A 19,659-nucleotide genomic window follows, 5' to 3' on the forward strand; every position below is an offset into this window, starting at 1 on the left:
AACGGCCATAAAGAGCGGCATTGTTGATGAGACGGGGCTTTGATATATTGAACTACCTCATCGAAGCCGCCCATTTTTGGTCAATTCTATTTCGGTGGCAGCTATAAATACAGCAAGACGCCCGCTTTGGCTCAGCAGTTACCTGAATTTGGCAATGACATCGCTTGGGCTTTCTTTGTGTTTGCTTTCGGCCAAGTATTCGCCGGCCGTGGAGACCAATCGAGTTGTCTGTGCCGTTGGCCAAGGCATTGTATTCGCAGTATTTGGTAATATTAGAAAACGAAACTTTTGGTGCCGAGCAAATGACACTGAGTTGTACTTCTTTGTACTTCTTTCACTTTTTTTCTGGCTTTGTGTTGGCATTTTCTTTATTGACGAATTGCGAAAGTGAAATTGAATGGGAAGTGATGAAACGGGGTGCCTCAATTGAAGGAACCAAATGGTATTCAATAAAATACATATAAGGGATTCCGCGAAGGTGTCTATCTATTTCCTATCACTTTACACAAATATTAATTGAATAGAAAGCTCATGAAACTCTTCTGATACCCTTCAGAGCCCATTGACAATGGAAATGCAAATGGGAATATTGGTTTAGTGGAAATGTGACATGACTGAATCCATATTACTATATATGTATGTATTTATTCTCAGTCTATATAATCGCATTCCTTCCGCCTGTCTATCTATCCGGGAACTCCGTATCAGGGAACTCGTAATCTACAAAAACTGAATACGAATAGCTTATATATATTATATCCATAAAGAGACCATTTTCTTTTCGATAAATTATCATTACCGATAGAAATCGATAATTTGAGTTGTGTTTTTTAAGCGTAGCTTGAGTAGAGGTAAGTAAACTTTCAGTTTACACACCCACATTTTTGTATTTCTTGTATTCTTTTGCCTTGCCCACTCTCTCCTTTCCTTACAATACAACGAATACGATCTAAATAAACGTATTTAAAGTACAACAAAAATGTTCTTTGGCAAGTACCTATATATCTAATTTATAAAGATCACATCTAGCATGAGAAATGTGAAAAAATAATGAAGAGTTCAGAGTATGTTGTAGATGGAAACCCCGGCTCGAGCACTTCTATTCGCTTGTGCATTTCAGCCTGAATTTGGGGTTTCGCATTTTTATTAAGTTTAACTCGGAAACAAATACAGTTAGAGAAGTGGAAAAGTATTCAACTATACAAAACGGATATGCGTATCTTGCTCTCTTGATGATCATCTTCTTGTCGAACTACTACGTATTTAATTTTCAGTTGGCTGATCGCCCTGCATCTTCAATTTAAGCCAATCCTCAAGGAACATAGCCTTGTAATTTCCATTCTCATCAAGAGCCATAATTGTGGAGCCCACATTCATATTGGCAGTGGGTTTTTGTACAGCGGGCGAGGCGCGCTTGTTGTCGGCAGTCGGGGCAGCGCGCTGCACCTGCGGAACGCACTGCACCTGGGGAACGCGCTGCTCCTGTAGGATGCGCTGCTCCTGTAGGATGTGTTGCGCCTGAGGGACGCGTGGCGCCTGGGGTACGCGTGGCACCTGGGATACGCGTGGTACTTGGGGTACGCGTGGTACTTGGGGTACGCGAGGCGTCTGTGGGGCGCATGGCATCTGAGGGACGCGTTGCATTTGGGGGTCGCATGGAGCCTCGAAGTGGTACTCGCGTGGTACCTGGGAGACGCGTGTAGCCTGGGAGACGCGTGTAGCCTGGGGGACGCGTGTAGTCTGGGGGGCGCGTGGAGCCTGGGGGACGCGTGGAGTCTGGGGGACGCGTGGAGCCTGGGGGACGCGTGTAGTCTGGGGAACGCGTGGAGCCTGGGGGGCGCGTGGAGCCTGGGGGACGCGTGGAGTCTGGGGGACGCGTGGAGTCTGGGGGACGCGCGGCTTACGGCTGTACATTCCCTTGGGGCAGCCGTTTATCGGTGGCTCGACGTAGTGGAATCTCATGGTGCCGTAAGGCGGTGTTTCCGGCGTGGACAGCAAACCCTTTCCGGACTTTTGCATGCGAGCGTGCTCCTCTTGCAAATCCCTCACGATGGGCATCAGGGCTTCCGTCAGCGGTACGTCCTCCCGCCTGATGGCGGCCTGGATGCGCAGCTGTTGCTCCGCGGTTAGCATATAGTTGGGAGATATTTCCGCATCCAAAACCACGCGGCCGGGCACGTCGGACTTGCGGTCGTCCTCTGCCAAGCTCATAATGCTGAAGCTTTGGAAGCAGGCGTTCATGGTGCTGCGCTGGAGTGGTGCTGCCGGCGCGGTGCCCAGTGGCAGCACCTCAACGGTCTCGATTTTCTCTGTGTTTATTTGGTTGTTCTTGTCCTTTGGTATGACCTGAATGGAGGTGCTAGTTCCTTTGCCGTGAGCAGACTGATAGCTCTCTGGGCGCCTAAAGAAATCCATGGCATTTATCAGGGACGGCATGTCCGGCGTGCTGTGCTGCATGCCCGGCGGCAAGCTCACCGGCATATTCATGGTGAGGTGCGTCACCCCCGGTATGGCACGCAAGTCGAGGGGCGGGTCCGCTGGCTGGGGCACCACCGGTCCAGTGTACATCATCTCGATTGTGGTGCCGTGCTCGTGCACTCGATTGCTGAGTGTGCACCACTGGTTCGGAGTGCCCGGCAATGGGCCCTTGGATGCGGAGGATTAGGAGACAGTGTGTTATGGGCCGGCGCTATAAGATGATGCTGCTGCTGCTTACCTGGCGCTGTTCATTATATTCATTCTTATGATTGTCTGACTGGAACTGTTGCTGCTGCTGTTGTTGCGGCGACTCTTGATTTTGTTGATTCTGCTCATTCTCCTGCGGCTGCTGCGGACGCTGCTCTATTTGCGCCTGCTGCTGATCCTGTGGTTGCTCCTGCGGAGGCTGTCCTATCTGCGCCTGCTCCTGCTGCTCCGACAGCTCCTGCTGCACCTGCTCCTGCATTTCTTCCGACATAGGCTTAGGTTCAAAAAGTTTTGGGGATTCGCCGTGGCCGCGTGGAGTCTCAAGCAGCGGAGGCCGAGATGGTGTCACGTTCTTGTCAATTTTGCCAAATTCCTGATCTGCCGTCACATTCTGTTGGGCAGCGCTGCCAGCGTTATCGTCGCTGGCCCCAATTGGTTCCGCTGCGCCCTTGCCGGCGTTCAACATGTTTGCTTCACTTTTTATCAATTTTCAATTTTACAAAAAAAGTTTTCAGCTGCAATCACTCAGAGCTGTCAATACACACACACAATAAGCTGGAAAAATGTTTGACAGCTCCAGCATAAGTCAAGGCATGCTGTTAGCTCAACATGGAGCAGAAGAAGAAGACACTGACATTTGCCGATGCTAACATTCTTAGCCAACTAGAGAGGAGTACAGGTATATCGTTTTTCTTAAAAATACTTTCTGCATATACATATTTACAAGGAAGAGGCAAATGAGCTCAAGGGCGGGGCTTCTTATGTTGGTCTTGGGCAGCAACAGAAATTTAGTCAGTAATGTTATTATTTGTCCGGCTCGAGAATCATCGTTCACTTCTTTAAGCTTTAAAGGGCATTTGCTATTCGCTCACAGCGGATGATGATTGTCTGATTGCTATTTCCGAAACTGTGAGAATCTGCATATTTGCAACTTTTATGCAATTGCAGTCGACTATTTTTTCAATTTTTTGCTGTGTCAGCCAACAATGGCAGAGGTCTGAATAGGCGTCGACTCATTTTGCAATGCAACGCATTTGTGTGTGTGTGTGTGTTTGCATTTTCAGTAACGTCTTTTCCTACTGTTATTGTTTTGGTTATGATTGTGGGGCTGGCCATTGTGTGGCGTCTGAAGACTTGCAAACTTGCGGATGTGCCACACCTCCAGCACATTGGTGGCATGCATTTGTATGCATATGTATATATGTATGCGTATGTGAGAGTGTGAGTTTACTTACAATTTGACTCCTGCGGGGCCTCAGTACTTGATTGCCGCTGCCGCTGCTGCTGCTGCTGCTTTGCTCCGAATTGATCTTCCGCTCCAATCTTCAACTGAAATGGCACAAAATGCGGTCTACATAAGTACGAATATTTGCAATCAGCAATGTTTGGGTTGGTTATAAAACAGTTTTGATCTCCGCTCCGCTGTTGACTTGGCCACACTCGGCTAAGCCGGCACTCGAGTGGAGCAGCGTGGCTTGGGCTGAAGCTGAAGCTGAGACTGGGACTGGGACAGAGGCTCAGTTTCCCCAATGCGAAATAATTATATGTAGTTTAATAGTTTTTGAGTAATTCTGAACTAGTGCGTGGCGCACTCGAGTTTATCATTGCCAAGCGTCCAAACCTGAGCAGTTATTGAGGAGAGAAAATAGTGTAAACCCCATTTCTCACTGCATTGCAAAGCCAAGCGAATAACGCGTAGCGCGCCGTATACTTAATTATGCATAGGCCGCATTGACGGCCATAAAGTGCAGAGCGATGATGGACACAGCTGCATTACATATGGCTCACAGGCATTTATATAGACCAAAGTTGGAAAAGCGTTGCAAAAGAAAGCTGATCTCATGAGTCGTATGAGCTCATTTAGGTCGTTCTTCACTCAAGTATATCCAGCCCAATATCTTGCTTATGCTACAATGGGCAGACATAACAGTCAGAGAGAGCATACTAGGCCTAAACTAAACTAGTAAATACCTCACACAAATTCCCGTTCCACAATCATCTCACTTACACTCATCAATCCTCCATGCATGCCAAACCCAGTCTCTGCGCATCCTATTCTAAAGGTGTCGAAATCAGGAATCGCCTTAACAGCCAAATGACAAAGTGCTCTCGAGTCTCTATCTATCCGGACTCGTGCTTCTCGGCCTTGAAACCCACTCAAGCTGACTAAAACTGTTGAAGCCCCTTGAAATCTTGCAGGACGGTCGGTGAATGGCTGCAATACAACTCTTTATATTCATACCGAAAGCGAAATGGGTATATGGGTTGTATGCAATGTCTGTCCAGCTGTCCGTCCATTCATATCCGTATGAATACAAACTACTTCGATGCTACTGAGAATCATGCCTCATCACATTAGAAACTACATTTTCGGCACTTCAGAGAACTGAGATCGGAAAAAATGATTGTCTTATAATTATTACAGAGCTGTTCTATTATTTGCCAAAATTCATATACCAATTGGGGGCGTGACAAATTATATAATATTATAAAATATTTATGTCTTGCAATGATGTAACCATGAATGAGTATACTGCAGTCGGTACAGCTCGACTGTAAGCTCTATCATAATAAAGTAATAAACAAGAAAAATCTAGGAGTCTCATTACGTAAGACCCGCTCCAAACCATACTGGTGTCAATATTAAATAGATGATAAATCTTTTATGGACAGATATATAGATAGATAGATGTTCTAGCCATACATACATTCCATTTGATTTATAATCTGAGTAAGGCAAACAGCTCAAGCAACTGTTACCAGGCGCTACTTGTGTATATCTAATCTAATATCTGATTCATATTCGTGCAATTTAAATGCAAGCGCTTAACTGGTTTACGTTTATGGACATGATTGGATTTGCATGCCAAGCGCTCTGAGCTGCTGCTGGTAGCCAAGTGTATTTGAGCTGAAATTAAACCGCCATTTGGGCGGGTGTGCATCAGCGGAGAGTTTAAGTCTAAAACGCAATTCCCAAATGGGTTGGGCAACAATAATGCTACGGTGAGAACATGACTTTGCCGCGCCCCGAACAAAACGTAAACCGACTCAAAATAAATATATATACACATATATATATATGTATATGTATATGTATATGTGTGTGTGTGTGTGTATTTAAGTGTGTTTAAACACATTTTATTCACATATATGACAAAGGCCGGACGACTTTTTTTGGTCAGTTCAAACTGTTGGGAAAGTAAAACACGCACACACACATCGCTCGCTCAGGTTGTCCGAATTTGGATGCGATTCTCACAAACAGCGCCGCAACATGCAAATCTAATTTCCGCACAGTGTCAGGCAGAAGTCAACGCACGTCAAAGCATTAAGTGACTCCTAATTGAATTTGCATAATTTATACACCATATTTTAGACCTATAGACGGAATTAGTCTTTTTAAATATTTACATAATGAATACGTAAATTGAGAATATTTGTAAGCTTTAGTGAATTTTGCAGATGACTTTTAATAATTTACATATATATTTAAAATATTATTTTACGAAATTAATCGTGATGTAAAAAACAGATATTTAGCATTTATTCTATAATGTTGTAAGACTTGCCCAACAATGACTCACTAATAATAATTACACACATACGAAAAATGTATCAATTCTATGTATTTATATATATTTGAAGAAACCCCAATGCCACTGCAGTCTGCAGACTTTTGCCCGCAACTGTAGCTTTCAGCTACACACTCATGAATACGAAGAAGCCCATCTGTGTTCGTGTTGCGTGCTTAGAATTAATAGATGGAATACACCCGCAACGTCAGCGCCGCCATTCAATGGGGTCGCCTAATTGACGGTCCGTTGATTAAACCGACTGGCTGACACACTTTTGCAATGCGGCGTTGATAAGCCGATATCAGGTAAGCCGCAGCCAGAGGAGGTGGGGGCGCCGAGGCAGGTGAAAGAGTGGCATGCTGAGCGCACGTCCGCCGCGGCTTGTGGCAGCACTTAGTGGCAAGAGGCTGCTAAGAGAGAGACTACTTAAGAGACTCGTCAAACGCCCAAACATCAGTCAGGTTGAGCGCCGCCAAATGGAGTCATTAAGGCTACTCAAATGTCATTACCACTTAATTGTTTTGCATCGTTCGCGGCTGGCGAGTGATTTGCAGAGTTTGCGTTCATTCAACTTCCACCAGCAGCAGCAGCAACAACAACAACAACCACAACAATTCAGCTGATTGTTTACCATCGGCATAGGCGGCACGCTAATGAAGCCTGCGCATCCGAATTGCCAATATCCGAACAGGCAGCAAGCAGGCGAGTTCCAATGCACAAACACAAAAAGCTCAAGCCCAACAGCACGAAACGCAAATTGTTAAATAAGCATGTGCAAATGATAATGATGGTGATGATGATGATGATGATTATGATTATGATGATGTTGATGGTGACGAGTTGGACTTGGACAACAAAAAACGACATCGTCGACGACTTCCACATTTGCCAAACATTTTTAATAACACTAATTAAGTGCTTAAGCCCAGGCAATGACAATAAATTATGCAATGCGCTTGCAAATCCAACAGAAAACAAAACAAAACAAAAACAAAGAAAAACAAAAAACAGAAAACAGAAAAAAGAAACACACGCCCAACCCTAGCCCAGTTAGAATAATGCCAGTCAAATGTGCACGATTATGGAATGCCTATGCCCTCGGGGCATTTACAAATGTACGTGCCACTGGACGTGTAACAGTGTTGCATAACAGTGTTGTATAATCCCATTTTCAAAAGAATTCGCTTACGCATTGTCGCTGCTTTTCATTGAAATTATGAGCCTGCCATTACAAGTATGTTAAACAACATCGTTTGCAACACTGAAATTTGTACAGAAAATGAACTAAATATTTTGTGACACTATTTCATTTGCGAAACTATAATTGCAATTGCAGTGCTTGTTAAACAACACTGTTTGACAGTGTTTCTTAGCAATAAATAATGAGCTGAAAATGAACTCAAAACCCCAAATCCCCCACCATATCCAAGAGTCGAGTTTGTTTTTAGTACAAATTATTGCAAATCGTATAGCACTGCTCAACACTGAAATGCGCAGACATAATTGCTAGGCATTGCGACTTCAGCTGGAATGAATATTAAAATAATTCTTTGACACTGATCTATTACAAACACCTTTTCATATTTGTGTATGCACCAAGAATTTAATTAGTATTATTTAAAACTAGATGAAATGCCCCAATTTTAATATACTTTGACATGCATGTGCATACATACACACACACTTATTCAAAAACTTATACAGTCATAGACTCACATATTCATACAGATTCATATATACATACAATCACACATACATACATACATATATTGATATATTCATATATTCAAAACAATCATTACATACATAGCCGTACATACATACAGGCATGCATACATATACATATTGATCCATTCATACATTCATTTATTCTCACATTAAAAAATTCGTACATTCATCCATTCATACATGTTTACTTACATACATATATATGTATATTCATACATATTTACATACTTTCATATATTCACACATTCATACATCCATACATACATGCATACATACATGTATTTGTACATTTATTCATATATGTAAACATTCATTTATACATATGTACATTCAAATATATATTCATACATATGTGCATACATCATACATTCATACATGCATATGCATGTAAATATGTATGTATGTATGTACAATAGTTCAGTTTTACCGCTACCGCTGCTTTTTGGCCGTCGTGATTACATGACCTGGCGCTCAGCTTGCGCATAGAGCACGTAGAGCGCCAGAACAAAGCCATTGACGTCATAGCCGGTCAGCAGTCAGCAGTCAGCAGTTAGCAGTCAGCAGTCGCTAGTAAGCTAAGCATGAGATTGAAGGTTAGCCAGCTACGCCATGGCTGGCAGTGAGTTAAAGCTTGAAGTTGGTTTTAAAGCGGGAGCTGCTGTTGTTGCTGTTGTTGCCTTTGTTGTGGTTGCTTGTTGTTTGCTTGAGGGCAGACACTGGCGCCAGCCGCGTATCATGAGAATCAAGTCGGTTCGCAAGGTGCCTGCATGGGCATCGGCCACACAGCGAACAACTGCAGGCAGCTGCGACTTTCATTTGCTCAAGCTCACTGACTTGGCGTGGCATCCATCTCGCTCGATGTTATTGATTTGCACGCAAGCCAAATGGCAATCGGAGATACATATGCCCAGATATAGCCGCGGCCAGCAGCAGCTGGTCACGTTATGCAAAAGTGTTCAGCTAATTGGACACGCCGGCCCATTCATTCATTCACCTGGGCATCTGAGATAGTCTCCCTTCGCGGCGCCTCCGAGGTTTGCACACTTTTACTTTCGGTATTCAGTGTTCAGTATTCAGTGTACGGGGTTCGGTATTCGCTAATTGCACTACTTAGGCAGCGGGCGGGCCTGGGCCGGGCCCGGGTTACTTTCGAAAAACGTTTTCTCGACGCCACCAAGTTGGTAACAAAAGAAAATCAGATTTTCAAACACGCTGGTAATCTAATTGCCGGAGTGACATAATGAGCGACAGCGCCACAGACAACATCACATTGTACATATTATAATGCCGCATAATTTATTATAATTAATTGTAATTACTTAATTTAATATTTGTGCATAAATACGCCACACACTCGACTACTGGCGGCAGCCCACATGCGAGAAATGAGGGACTGCCTGCTGCCTCCGTATGTTATACGGATCTGCCGCGATTACAATACGATCACGGGCTAAATAGAGACGTAAATGGCAGTTCCGGCTGTTGCCTCTGCGCTGCGTCTGCCTCAGCGCCCGGCCTATGCGGATATTACCAGGCGAAGCATTTGGGGAAGTGCCTGTAATTGCATCCGTGGGATCGAAATCAGACGGTGGTTAAACGCTAATTAACTGTGAATACCTAGGCGCACATCATATAATAACATGTGTGTGCTCGCTGGTTAAATAGACGAACATCTTTAATAACTGAACATGTAATGCAAGCTCATTAATGTTATAGATGTTTTGGTTAAATCATATTTAGCTTTTGCCTCCTTTCTTTCTTTCTTCCTTTCTGTATTCATCTCCCTCTTTCTTAATCTCCGTCTCAGTCTCAGCCTCAGCCTCAGTCTCAGTCTCAGTCTCAGTCTCAGTCTCAGTCTCAGTCTCAGTCTCAGTCTCAGTCTCAGTCTCAGTCTCAGTCTCAGTCTCAGTCTCAGTCTCAGTCTCAGTCTCAGTCTCAGTCTCAGTCTCAGTCTCAGTCTCAGTCTCAGTTTCAGTCTCAGTCTACCTTTCTTCTAAGATTCCCTCAATGTTTTACTCTTCCACTTTCAATCTCTAGATTCAGAGCAACTGAAATCGTCTTATTCTCAAGGCCGTCGGCTCTCATATGTAATATTCGTCAGATCTGTATGACTCTTACCTCGGCTCTTACCTCTATTAGCGAGCTCATCTTAATTTGCACTGGGTTCTTATTCATATGCAAGTATAGCCTTGGCTTCACCTCTTCCCATTGTTTGTTTATCTTTTGTGCATATATTCATGATGTCTTAACTAATTTGTTTGTCAAGTTATCTCGCTTAAGCTTTTTGCTTCTCTGAGTCGAGCTGACAATTAACCATATTATATAGCTGATAGAGGCGCGCGTCTAGAAACTGTAATGCATTGAGATTGTCTCGCATTTCATGATTGTAGTGTGACATAATATAGAGTCTGTATGTACATATGTATACCCTCTGTTGTCTAATTCGATTTGCATTTCGATTTCTAAGACCTTTGCCCATTTATTTGCCATCAAAGACGGTCGAGGTCGTTGCATTTGAACGAGGTTCCATCCAGGCCAGAAGTGGGTTCAATAACATTGCAAACATTGTTTACACACGTGCTCCCCACTCTGTTTCCAGTTCAACTAAATTCGTACATTATATCGCATGTATATACTACATATGCTTAAGGGAATGGTTGCGATATATGTATTTGAATTGTTGGGTGGAAATTCGCCTGAAAATCTATGCCAAAAACTAATAAATGTGTGCGTGTGTGTGTGAGTGTGTGTGAGTGGCATCAAATTGCCTTTGGCAGATCGCCAAGCACGCAGCGCGTTGGATAAATAAATTTATGAGCCGCACATTAATCAATGCCAATGGGATGTGAAAAGGAAGCCCATTGCATTGGGTTTCACAAGACTGGCCAATTTTCTTCTTGCTGTGTGTGGAAATGATGTATTTGAGTTTTGAAAACACTTTTCATCGATTCACTAAACGACTGCAAATATGCAAGTGAAAGTGTTGTATGCAAAGCGAATGCATATCGATCAATTAATCACACGAATCAAATCTATCGAACAGCAGCTGAGCAATGCAATAACATAATTAAATATTAAAAAAAAAAAACTATTAGAGCCATAACAATTGCAATAAAAATACCTTTTTCCCGCTTCATGTACATACATATATGTATATGTATGTAACGAAGTATTTGTGATAATAATGCCAAATGCTTTCGCGTCTGCCACAAATTAACGTCAATTTTGTTGCAAAAATAAATTTTAAAAAAGACAAAAAACAATGAAGACAGCAACAATAACGAAAACAAAGTAAAAATCAAATACAGAGCATTCACTAAAACTAGTCAAAGAGAAGCGTCTATGAGGCACTGAATGCCCTAACATTGAGCATAGCTAGATTAGCATAAAGCAGGAATATAAATATATAATATATGTATGTATAGAAAACAGAGATTTTCATTAAAATCTGATAGTTTGGAAATTCGACTATTATAGCTCTCTTTAACTAACATAAGGGGACACCGAGCTTACCTTTTCTCAAATGCAGGAACGAATCTTGGTTCTTAATAAATGTCGCGATGTATTGCGACAGTGAATCTAAGAATATTTGTGTTATATTCTATATATAAATTATTATAACTGCAACAAAGAAATAAATCTAAAATAATAAATCATTTTATTTATGTGTATGACTTCACTATATGTATATTCACTGTAAACACTCAAGGTCTGAAAAAATAAACCCTGGTAATACGTGAAACTGACGGGCTCTTCCTGACGCTTTTAAATGAAGGATTTACGACAATCCTTAACGTGAAACCTTCTCCTAGAGGGACATAGCAATACAATTCTTCTCCAATTGCATGCTCTGGGACCCAAGGCAATTGATTTAAGTTATTATGAAAGAGCTTGAAATAAAAGACTTCACCCTTCGGAGCAACAATCAATAGGGAGAAATATATATTCTAACTGATAAAAGTTGTGCAGTAGTTTATTGTTTATCGTCGTAGGGTATTGAATAGAAAATTGTAATCAATTTAACTAATTCTATTTGTAGCTGTTGAGATTAAGTTAGAGTTAGAGTTATAATGAGACAGTTGAGCTTAAGAATCACTGGTGTTGTTTTCATTGGGTTGACCTTGCTTGTGTAGAGATAAAAAGGTTTTGATTTTCTGATTCGTGGGAGTATTGTAGTTTGATATTGGAAGATCTTACGTGAAACTCTTTCTTCTACTTTATACATACATATATCTGACATCTACATATTGTGTTGATTTCAAAAGAAACTATACAAATTAGTTTGTGTTTCTTTCTCTCTCTCTCTCTTATTTAGTTAGTGTGTTTGGTTTTCGGTGCTCGGCGCTTAGTTTAGAAAGCTGTAAGAGGCATTGGATGTGCACTAATTTACACACACATACACAGAGACACGAGCGCACACATACACACATAGGCGGGCAGACAATCGCACATCCACACACGACATCCGCACAACGGGACGTATGAGCGACGTCAATTGAATTGACGGCTTAACAACAATTATGCAACATAGCGACAGGGCGTCTATGCCCGACCGTCTGACTGGGGAACGTCGACGACGCGTCGGGCAGCCTCATTAAATGTTTAGAGTGAAATGTAAGCTAAGCTAATTTTTACACTAATGCTGCACTGGCACTGTATCGCATTGTATAAGCGGCAGGGGCTAAATTGTTTAGCTGTTTCCCATTGCATTAACAGTATGGCACAATACAGTTAGCAGACATTATTCAACCAAACGATGCTAAGTGATTCTTGTGGCCAAGGCGGAAATGCAAATGACACGACAATGCTGCTGCCGCTAGAATCGTCAGCTCGAATCTGGAATTGCATTTAGTCATTGGTAAACTAACTGAAAGAGCCACAGAAAAATGACAAATGGCCATCAAACCGTTGAGCAATTATTATTACTATAGAAGGCTGTAAGCCTAGCCAGATGAATCACTGGCGGGCAACAAAAGGAAGCAAGTGAATCAAATACCGCAAACACACATCCAGATCTGAGCTAAGCACACGCATTATGTAATTATTCAGTAAGCAAATTGGAACGCTTTGATTGCAATTGCTCTTCTAGCATGAATCGTGGCTGAGTCGCGTCTTGAATAGCTCATGCATCTGCATTGCATATTCATAATATAGTTTACAACATTATTTACACAACTCAGCCCTGAATTCCAGCTGAAATGATTAGCATATATAAGCATAAATCTAATTTCGATGTGCTGCATTGGCAATCGCGTTTGAATTCGATTTTGGAGGCGTGAAATGTGAGAAATGTATACAAATACCCAAAACCAAAGGCCAGCGCTGTAAAGCTATTGTGACCCGCGTCCATTGTCTTCCGGCCATAACAATAAAGCTGGTACTGCGCGGCTGTTGCAATTGATAAGCTGCAACGGCGACAGAGACAGCGACAACCTCTTCAAGGCGAATTTCCCATAATGAATAGCATCAATTTTCGTAGACATCTGTTGCGATCGAATGACTCGCAGCTAGCTCGTCATCATCCCGGCGGTCACAGTCATAGTCATAATGCTTATCATCCAGCGAACTTCATGATGAGCAACGAGCGTGCCTGACTTGCCTGACTGCCTAACTGCCTGACTGCCGCCAGTGACATTGTCTTAAGGCAACTGTGCAGCTCGTGTAAAGATACAGATACAGATACAGATACAGCTATAGGTAGGCACGCAATATTATGGCATCAGCAACTACAACAATGACACGCTAAGGAAAGCCAGCTTTGGGATACTCTCTCTATCTCTCTCTCTCTCTCTGGTAAACTCTGTATACAGTGTATGCTATACACCCTCCTCTAGCAGTAAGCCTAAGCCTTATTTGTATTCTAAGTGATTTCGCTTAAATTTATATTTATTTCGCATCGAGGTCAGAGTTATTTTTTATTCATATTTCCATTTCCAGCAAACAGGCGCCCATTAAATATATAATCTTGCCAGCGTCATATTATATTTTTCATACAGAACGTGTCGATTATGAAGATTACTAAACTGATATTTCGTTGATCGTGTGTCAGCATATCAAAATATTGCAGGCAACAAGACGTCAAGACTTCTCTACATTGACACGTTTATGCAGCTGCATATAAAACAATTTTGTGGAATACTAGATATACATAGATATGGATATATATATCTACATTTCATATTCTGGCGCAAGCCTATATGCATCATAAATATATACCTTGGGCCGAGTATAACTCGAACTCGTAATGAGCTGCTTGCGCGTATCCGTTTTCAAATCCAGCCCGAACTGGAATTAAGGATCTCAACGTTTCTTTCCTCTTTATATCTAAACAGATCAGAATTCGAACTCTCAAGCAAGCCACTTTAAATAAGCCATTTTCAATTCCTTCCCAAGACTAGCTTAGGTATACTAGATATAGATATATGTATATACTTAATATATATATACTTAATCTGTATACAAGATTTCAGCGATCCGACTAGAATTCACAGCAATTTAGTGGAGTACTGGATATATTATAGATACATATATAATATTCTTTCGACTATCTAAATGTTTTATAAATCTGATTCCAATATTTCAGCAGTTTATCTTTACATCTTGAGCAATTAATCCGACCAGGATGCAAATTTAGTGTACTAGATATAGACATGGATGTAGATATAGATATATTTGCTGATTATATATACTAAATACATATAGGGTTTAGTCAGTAAGATGTGTCTGCATCCCAAATATTTTGAGCTCTTTATCAGAATTCATTTCCAACTCCAGCCCGAAACTAGCCAAAGTTACATCTATATTTAGCTGTTGTATAATTGCTGTACGATTTTAATTATTGAACAATAGAAAATAGATGTACATTTATTCACACATGTCCGTCTGTCCGCCTGTCTCCCTGTATGTAGATGTGCTTTGTCGGTGCTGTGGCACGTGCTTTTGTTGCCGCTGACACAATTTATGGAGCTAAGCAATTTCCATGCCTATTGCCTGGCCATTGTGCGGTTGGTTGTCGGCTCTTGGCTGTTGTCTTTTTTCTCTGTTCATTTCATTTATTAACTCGGCTTTTGTTGTTTTTGCAGTTGCTTTGAATATGCGCCGTGAGCCGCGCAAATTGCTGCAGTTGTTGCACTTATTATGCGGCATTTGGGTCACGGGGTTGTATGGATATCGGCTTTATATGTATGTGAGATCATTCGCCAGCCTTGCTGCAGACGGAGCTAAAAGCCTTAGACAGCCGTCAAGGCAAGGTCAAGAGGGCACGTTCTCCAATTCCAACACCAATACCTTGGTATAGCAATAGCAATACCAATATTAACACCAATTCCCATTCCAACCATCAACTCAAGTCCAAGGCTCAACTTCAACTCCAGCCGCAAGACCATCTTAGGCCGCAGTCAAGTTCAAAGTCGCGTCGAGTCGAGACCGAGACAAGGAAGTGAACAATGCGATAAACGGACGAGTAATAAGCAAACACAATTGGTAAATCGACACCGAAAACTCTGTTGTTTCTGTCAATAATTATGAATTTGTTTTCCATTTTGCTTTGGCTCATTTTTTGTTAAGTACACATTCGGCCATCTGAGGCCCCCAACAACCTCCAGCAACGCCAAATGCCACTTGATCGGCAACCTACAACCCTACAATTGTTGTTTTGTTTTCATGTTGTTAACTTGTTTGCTTTTGAGAGTCTGTGAAGCACTCGACATGCAAGCAACACACTGAGACCTCTTTTTTCAAGTCCTTTAAATATGCCAAACTCTTAGTGATTGGAGTATATCTAATACTCTTCGTAAGTAGAAATTATATTCGATATTTTGTATCTCTCCTTCGATATTATCTTGCCTTTCTTACCTTACACCTTACCTTTCTTACCTTATGTACACAACCTCCTACATCACTCCCTTCTCACATTAGCTCCTTTTCACTCTCTCCGCCCTCAAACTCACAGAACTTATCAGCCTGATGTCGCCTTTCTTGCTATTTTCATTGTCTTACCCTTTCCTATATTTTTATTTCAATTTCTTTAATCTTCTCTATATCGATTCTCTCTCTCGTTCACTCCACTTTCTGCCGTCGGTATACTTGTGCCAGCTCATCTGACATCTGTCGCCTTCCATGCCTTTATAGCATTTTGATTCCTATTCCTTTCATCTTCTCTATATCGATTCCGGCTCTCGCTCTACTTTCTGGAAACCCTCTACATACTCGTGCCATCTCTCGCCTTTCTATGCGATTTTCAAAGCCTTACCTTTATTCCAGTTTCCTTAGGTTCTGAAGCCGTTCGTTTTTTTGTACATCACGTGCTGCTCTTATCTCATTCTATAGTTTTTCTCATCTTCTTGGCACTTTATGAACTCTTCTTCTAACTATCGCCTTTCAATGCGGTTTTCATTGACTTGCCTTCACGCAATATCTTTAAGTTTACAATTCTTTTGGTTCCTCTTTTGTGTATCGATTCTTTCTTTCCTAGACCATTCTCTACTGTCTATTAGCCCTATTCCTGCCTCTTTCGCACATCGATTTCTGCTCTTGTTCCCTCACTTTCTTCTTCGCACTCTCAGAGCTCCTCCGCTAACTATTGCCCTTCTCCAGTATTTTCGTAATCATCAGGCCTAAATATTCTAGATATACATTTTTCACAACTTCATTATTGATTCGTTTTCATTAACCTTTATGAATGAATCATTTATAAGCCTTCATTAGCAGTTTAGAGGAATCCGCTGAAAGCTGGCTTATTTGGCGGTCATCGCTGAGATTGCCTTTGCAGGGGAGCAGCTCGGAGGTCAGCCGTGTAACCAGGTGATTCAATTAAATGCGTTATATGCATTATAGCGTCAATCAAGTTTTTTCCCCATCTCTTTTTCTCTCTCTCTCGCATTTTTCTACGCGTTCGACTTTCAAAATTGCGCAGCGTGAAAAACATTGAATGAAAAGGCGATGAGGAAATGTTGCTGCTGTTGCTACGCTTCTCAATCCCAACAGAATCTGTTTCCCTAGCCAGCACTGTGCCTTAAATGTTTTGATTCCACTTACCTCCGAGTCAAGTCACAAACTGGTTTATCGACTTTTCGTTTGTTCTACACACATACACACACGCACACCCTGAAAGAGTGCAGGTACTGAACGACAACATGGGAAATTAACTTGGCTTGATGATCGACAAACCAAGTTAAGTGAACTCAAGTTGAATTAAGCGATGAACGAAAACCGCATTTTGTTTAGACTTGTGTAAAAATAAACAAACTTATATAATCGGATATTATATTATCATATGAATTCTTATATAATATTATATATTTTACTAAACTTGATTTAACATGTGTAAGATTTTTCTACACGAATAACTGGAATGCCATTCAATGTTCTTGCTTGATAATATCACTTTTTCATCTAGCGAGCGACTACTGTATTCAGTTTGGCAACAGTCTGCGTCTTTTGCAGCAGCGATGACTCAGCCGAGAATTCTGAGCTGATTAGATAAAAGCCATTGGCACATGTCAGCTGATAGATATACCGACTGATATAGACTATAGTCAATTATTAGGTTAGATAGCAGCGTTAACTGATACGAAACGTTGTTTCGCTGCGCCTTTTGTTCATGATATGGCATCTGAATGGGAATCGGAATCTGAATTCGAATCTGCATCCAAATCTGAATCTGATTCGGCATCTGAAGCCCAATCAGAGCATGACTGACTGCAAGACTTGATGATTTACCATAATGTATTTAGTGTAATTTAACAGTGTAATTTAGAACTGCTATTGCTAACTGTAAAGCCAGTTAAACGGGCCGCGAAAACTGCACTTTTAATTACGCCCAACAACAGTCAGACGACCGAATCATAAGGCACAGAGTAAAATGCCTAACTATTTCATTTGTTGTTGTCAAAACAGCTAACAACGACTTCTAAGACAACTAAAGTCAATTTACAAACATGCCAAGAAAAACAACAACAAGAACAGGGAAACGTGAAGCAAACGAAAACAGTCATAGCTCTTTACGTAAAGCAATTAAAATGCTCCAAGTTAGTAAGAGAATAGGCAAATATAAGGTATATAATATTGTAAAGTTTCTTGGATTCATTATCAAATTTTCAAGTAATATTTATACTTTTTAGTATAAATCAACCCAGTCTTACAGTAACAGTAACTGCTATTCGCAAGATATATATTATTAAGAGTTATTTACTCTACGAGTATGAGTAAATATACACATAGCTATAATTTGGAATATAAAAGGACTAATTTTGCATTGCATTCGCATTCTTGAGACGTTTTCTCTCCCAGCTATGACCCAAATCGAAGAGCCGGAACACTTGACCTCATTCGGCCGGTAAATTGAATATTTAAGGGCTTGGCTTAGCTTGGTATTGCCTGGTATTGACAATACACTTGGACATCAATTTCGGTTAAGAGCAAATTCACTCTGCTCATCCGGTTGCCAAAGCAGCAAGGATTAATGCACATAATTTGGGGCAAGGAGCTGCAGAGTCTTGAGGCAATAATTCAGCTGCCCAGGCAGAAGTTTGTTTTGTTGTTTCGTTGCCAAGTGCGTTTCCAATTGCGTCGCTTGCGATTGCCAGCTGCCACAACAACAGCAGCAGCAACGGCAACAATAACAAGAACTACTTAAAGTGAACACCAACAACAACAACAGCAACAACCATAAAGCAACGGGTTTTAATGCTTTGGGTGCTTTGGTCATGCTCGACTAAGTAGGCGCGCGCATTTAACGGTGTTTTATTATTTTAGCGCTATTGTTGTCGTTGTTGTACCTGCAGCCGATGCACTCAGAGCAATATACATACATATACATACATGAATATACATATACCTAATTGTATTTCTTTTTAAACTATTACGAACATGTGTGAAATTACCTGCAATTTCAATTGCACAAAGCGACGCGCATAATTGCCAAGTTCTCTAATTGCTGCGGATTTTATTGTTAGTTGTCGTCCTTCGTGGCAGCCAGAAAACAAACAACAAATGATAAGAAACAACAACAAAAAAAAGTAAAACAAAAAGAATTAAAGATGTGAACGAGAAAACTCACACGCACATGTGTTCATATCTAACTGTGGGAGTATGAGCGAAACAGGAGCAGGACTTGCCGTCTCTTTGTTGTTTGACTTTTGCACAAGCGTGCTTTATTGATTTTTAGCACAGGTTCACAATCCACACACACACACACAAAAGCACGAGCGAAAAGGCACAGGAAGGAACACACCCTGCTGCTGCTGCAGCAACGGCATGTGTATCTGTCTCCCTAGGACACAAAGTGTAAATAGCAGCAGCGTGCGCTAATTAGGCTGAACACTGGCACAACAGCTCAATTCAAAAGTCAGCTCAGACCGACAAGTGTATTAGGGCGGACCTTTGGCGGCACAACAATTGGTGCCATCAATTTTAGCTAAGACATAGACAATAGCGCATGATATTAACTCACTTTTGTTTACTGCATTTTCTCTTTATTAGTTAACTGATGAACAATTTACAAATATTCGCGCGCGTCGAATTGCACGCAAAACAACAAAAAAATAGTCACACACTTTAAACGCGCGCAACGGTCGCGATCCGCGGTACGTCCGATTCGGTTGGTATTGTGTTTTCTTCTGTAGCTAACGGCGGGTGGCTAATCGTTATCGTTACACGCTTGGTCCAATTG

The 19,659-nt window shown here is 41.5% G+C and overlaps 2 protein-coding genes across 6 annotated transcripts in view; both read right to left on the reverse strand.

The window, feature by feature from the left end:
• LOC108657275 (uncharacterized) overlaps window positions 1-19,607 on the reverse strand; it is a 29,412-nt gene extending 9,805 nt beyond the window's left edge. For 2 of the 5 annotated variants that reach the window (XM_089264944.1, XM_089264940.1), the window contains exons 1-2: window positions 19,441-19,607; window positions 3,921-4,014 (exon numbers count right to left, since the gene is read on the reverse strand). The gene's annotated coding sequence lies outside the window, so the exon portion shown is untranslated. Of the gene's footprint in view, window positions 1-3,920; window positions 4,015-18,871; window positions 18,952-19,047; window positions 19,387-19,440 lie in introns of those variants that run through there. The other 3 variants (XM_089264941.1, XM_089264943.1, XM_089264942.1) reach the window with 3 other exon arrangements.
• Window positions 1,127-3,264, reverse strand: LOC108655926 (uncharacterized). Its single transcript, XM_018107750.3, has 2 exons — window positions 2,717-3,264; window positions 1,127-2,646 (listed from the first exon to the last, which is right to left on the reverse strand). The coding sequence occupies exons 1-2, from the start codon at window positions 3,149-3,151 to the stop codon at window positions 1,264-1,266; spliced, it is 1,818 nt and encodes a 605-aa protein (XP_017963239.3). The 5' UTR covers window positions 3,152-3,264; the 3' UTR covers window positions 1,127-1,263.
• Window positions 19,608-19,659: the final 52 nt, after the last annotated feature.

This window comes from Drosophila navojoa, chromosome X (assembly GCF_054131105.1).
Source record: "Drosophila navojoa isolate 15081-1374.11 chromosome X, UAZ_NAV_1.0, whole genome shotgun sequence".
Lineage (NCBI taxonomy): Eukaryota > Metazoa > Arthropoda > Insecta > Diptera > Drosophilidae > Drosophila > Drosophila navojoa.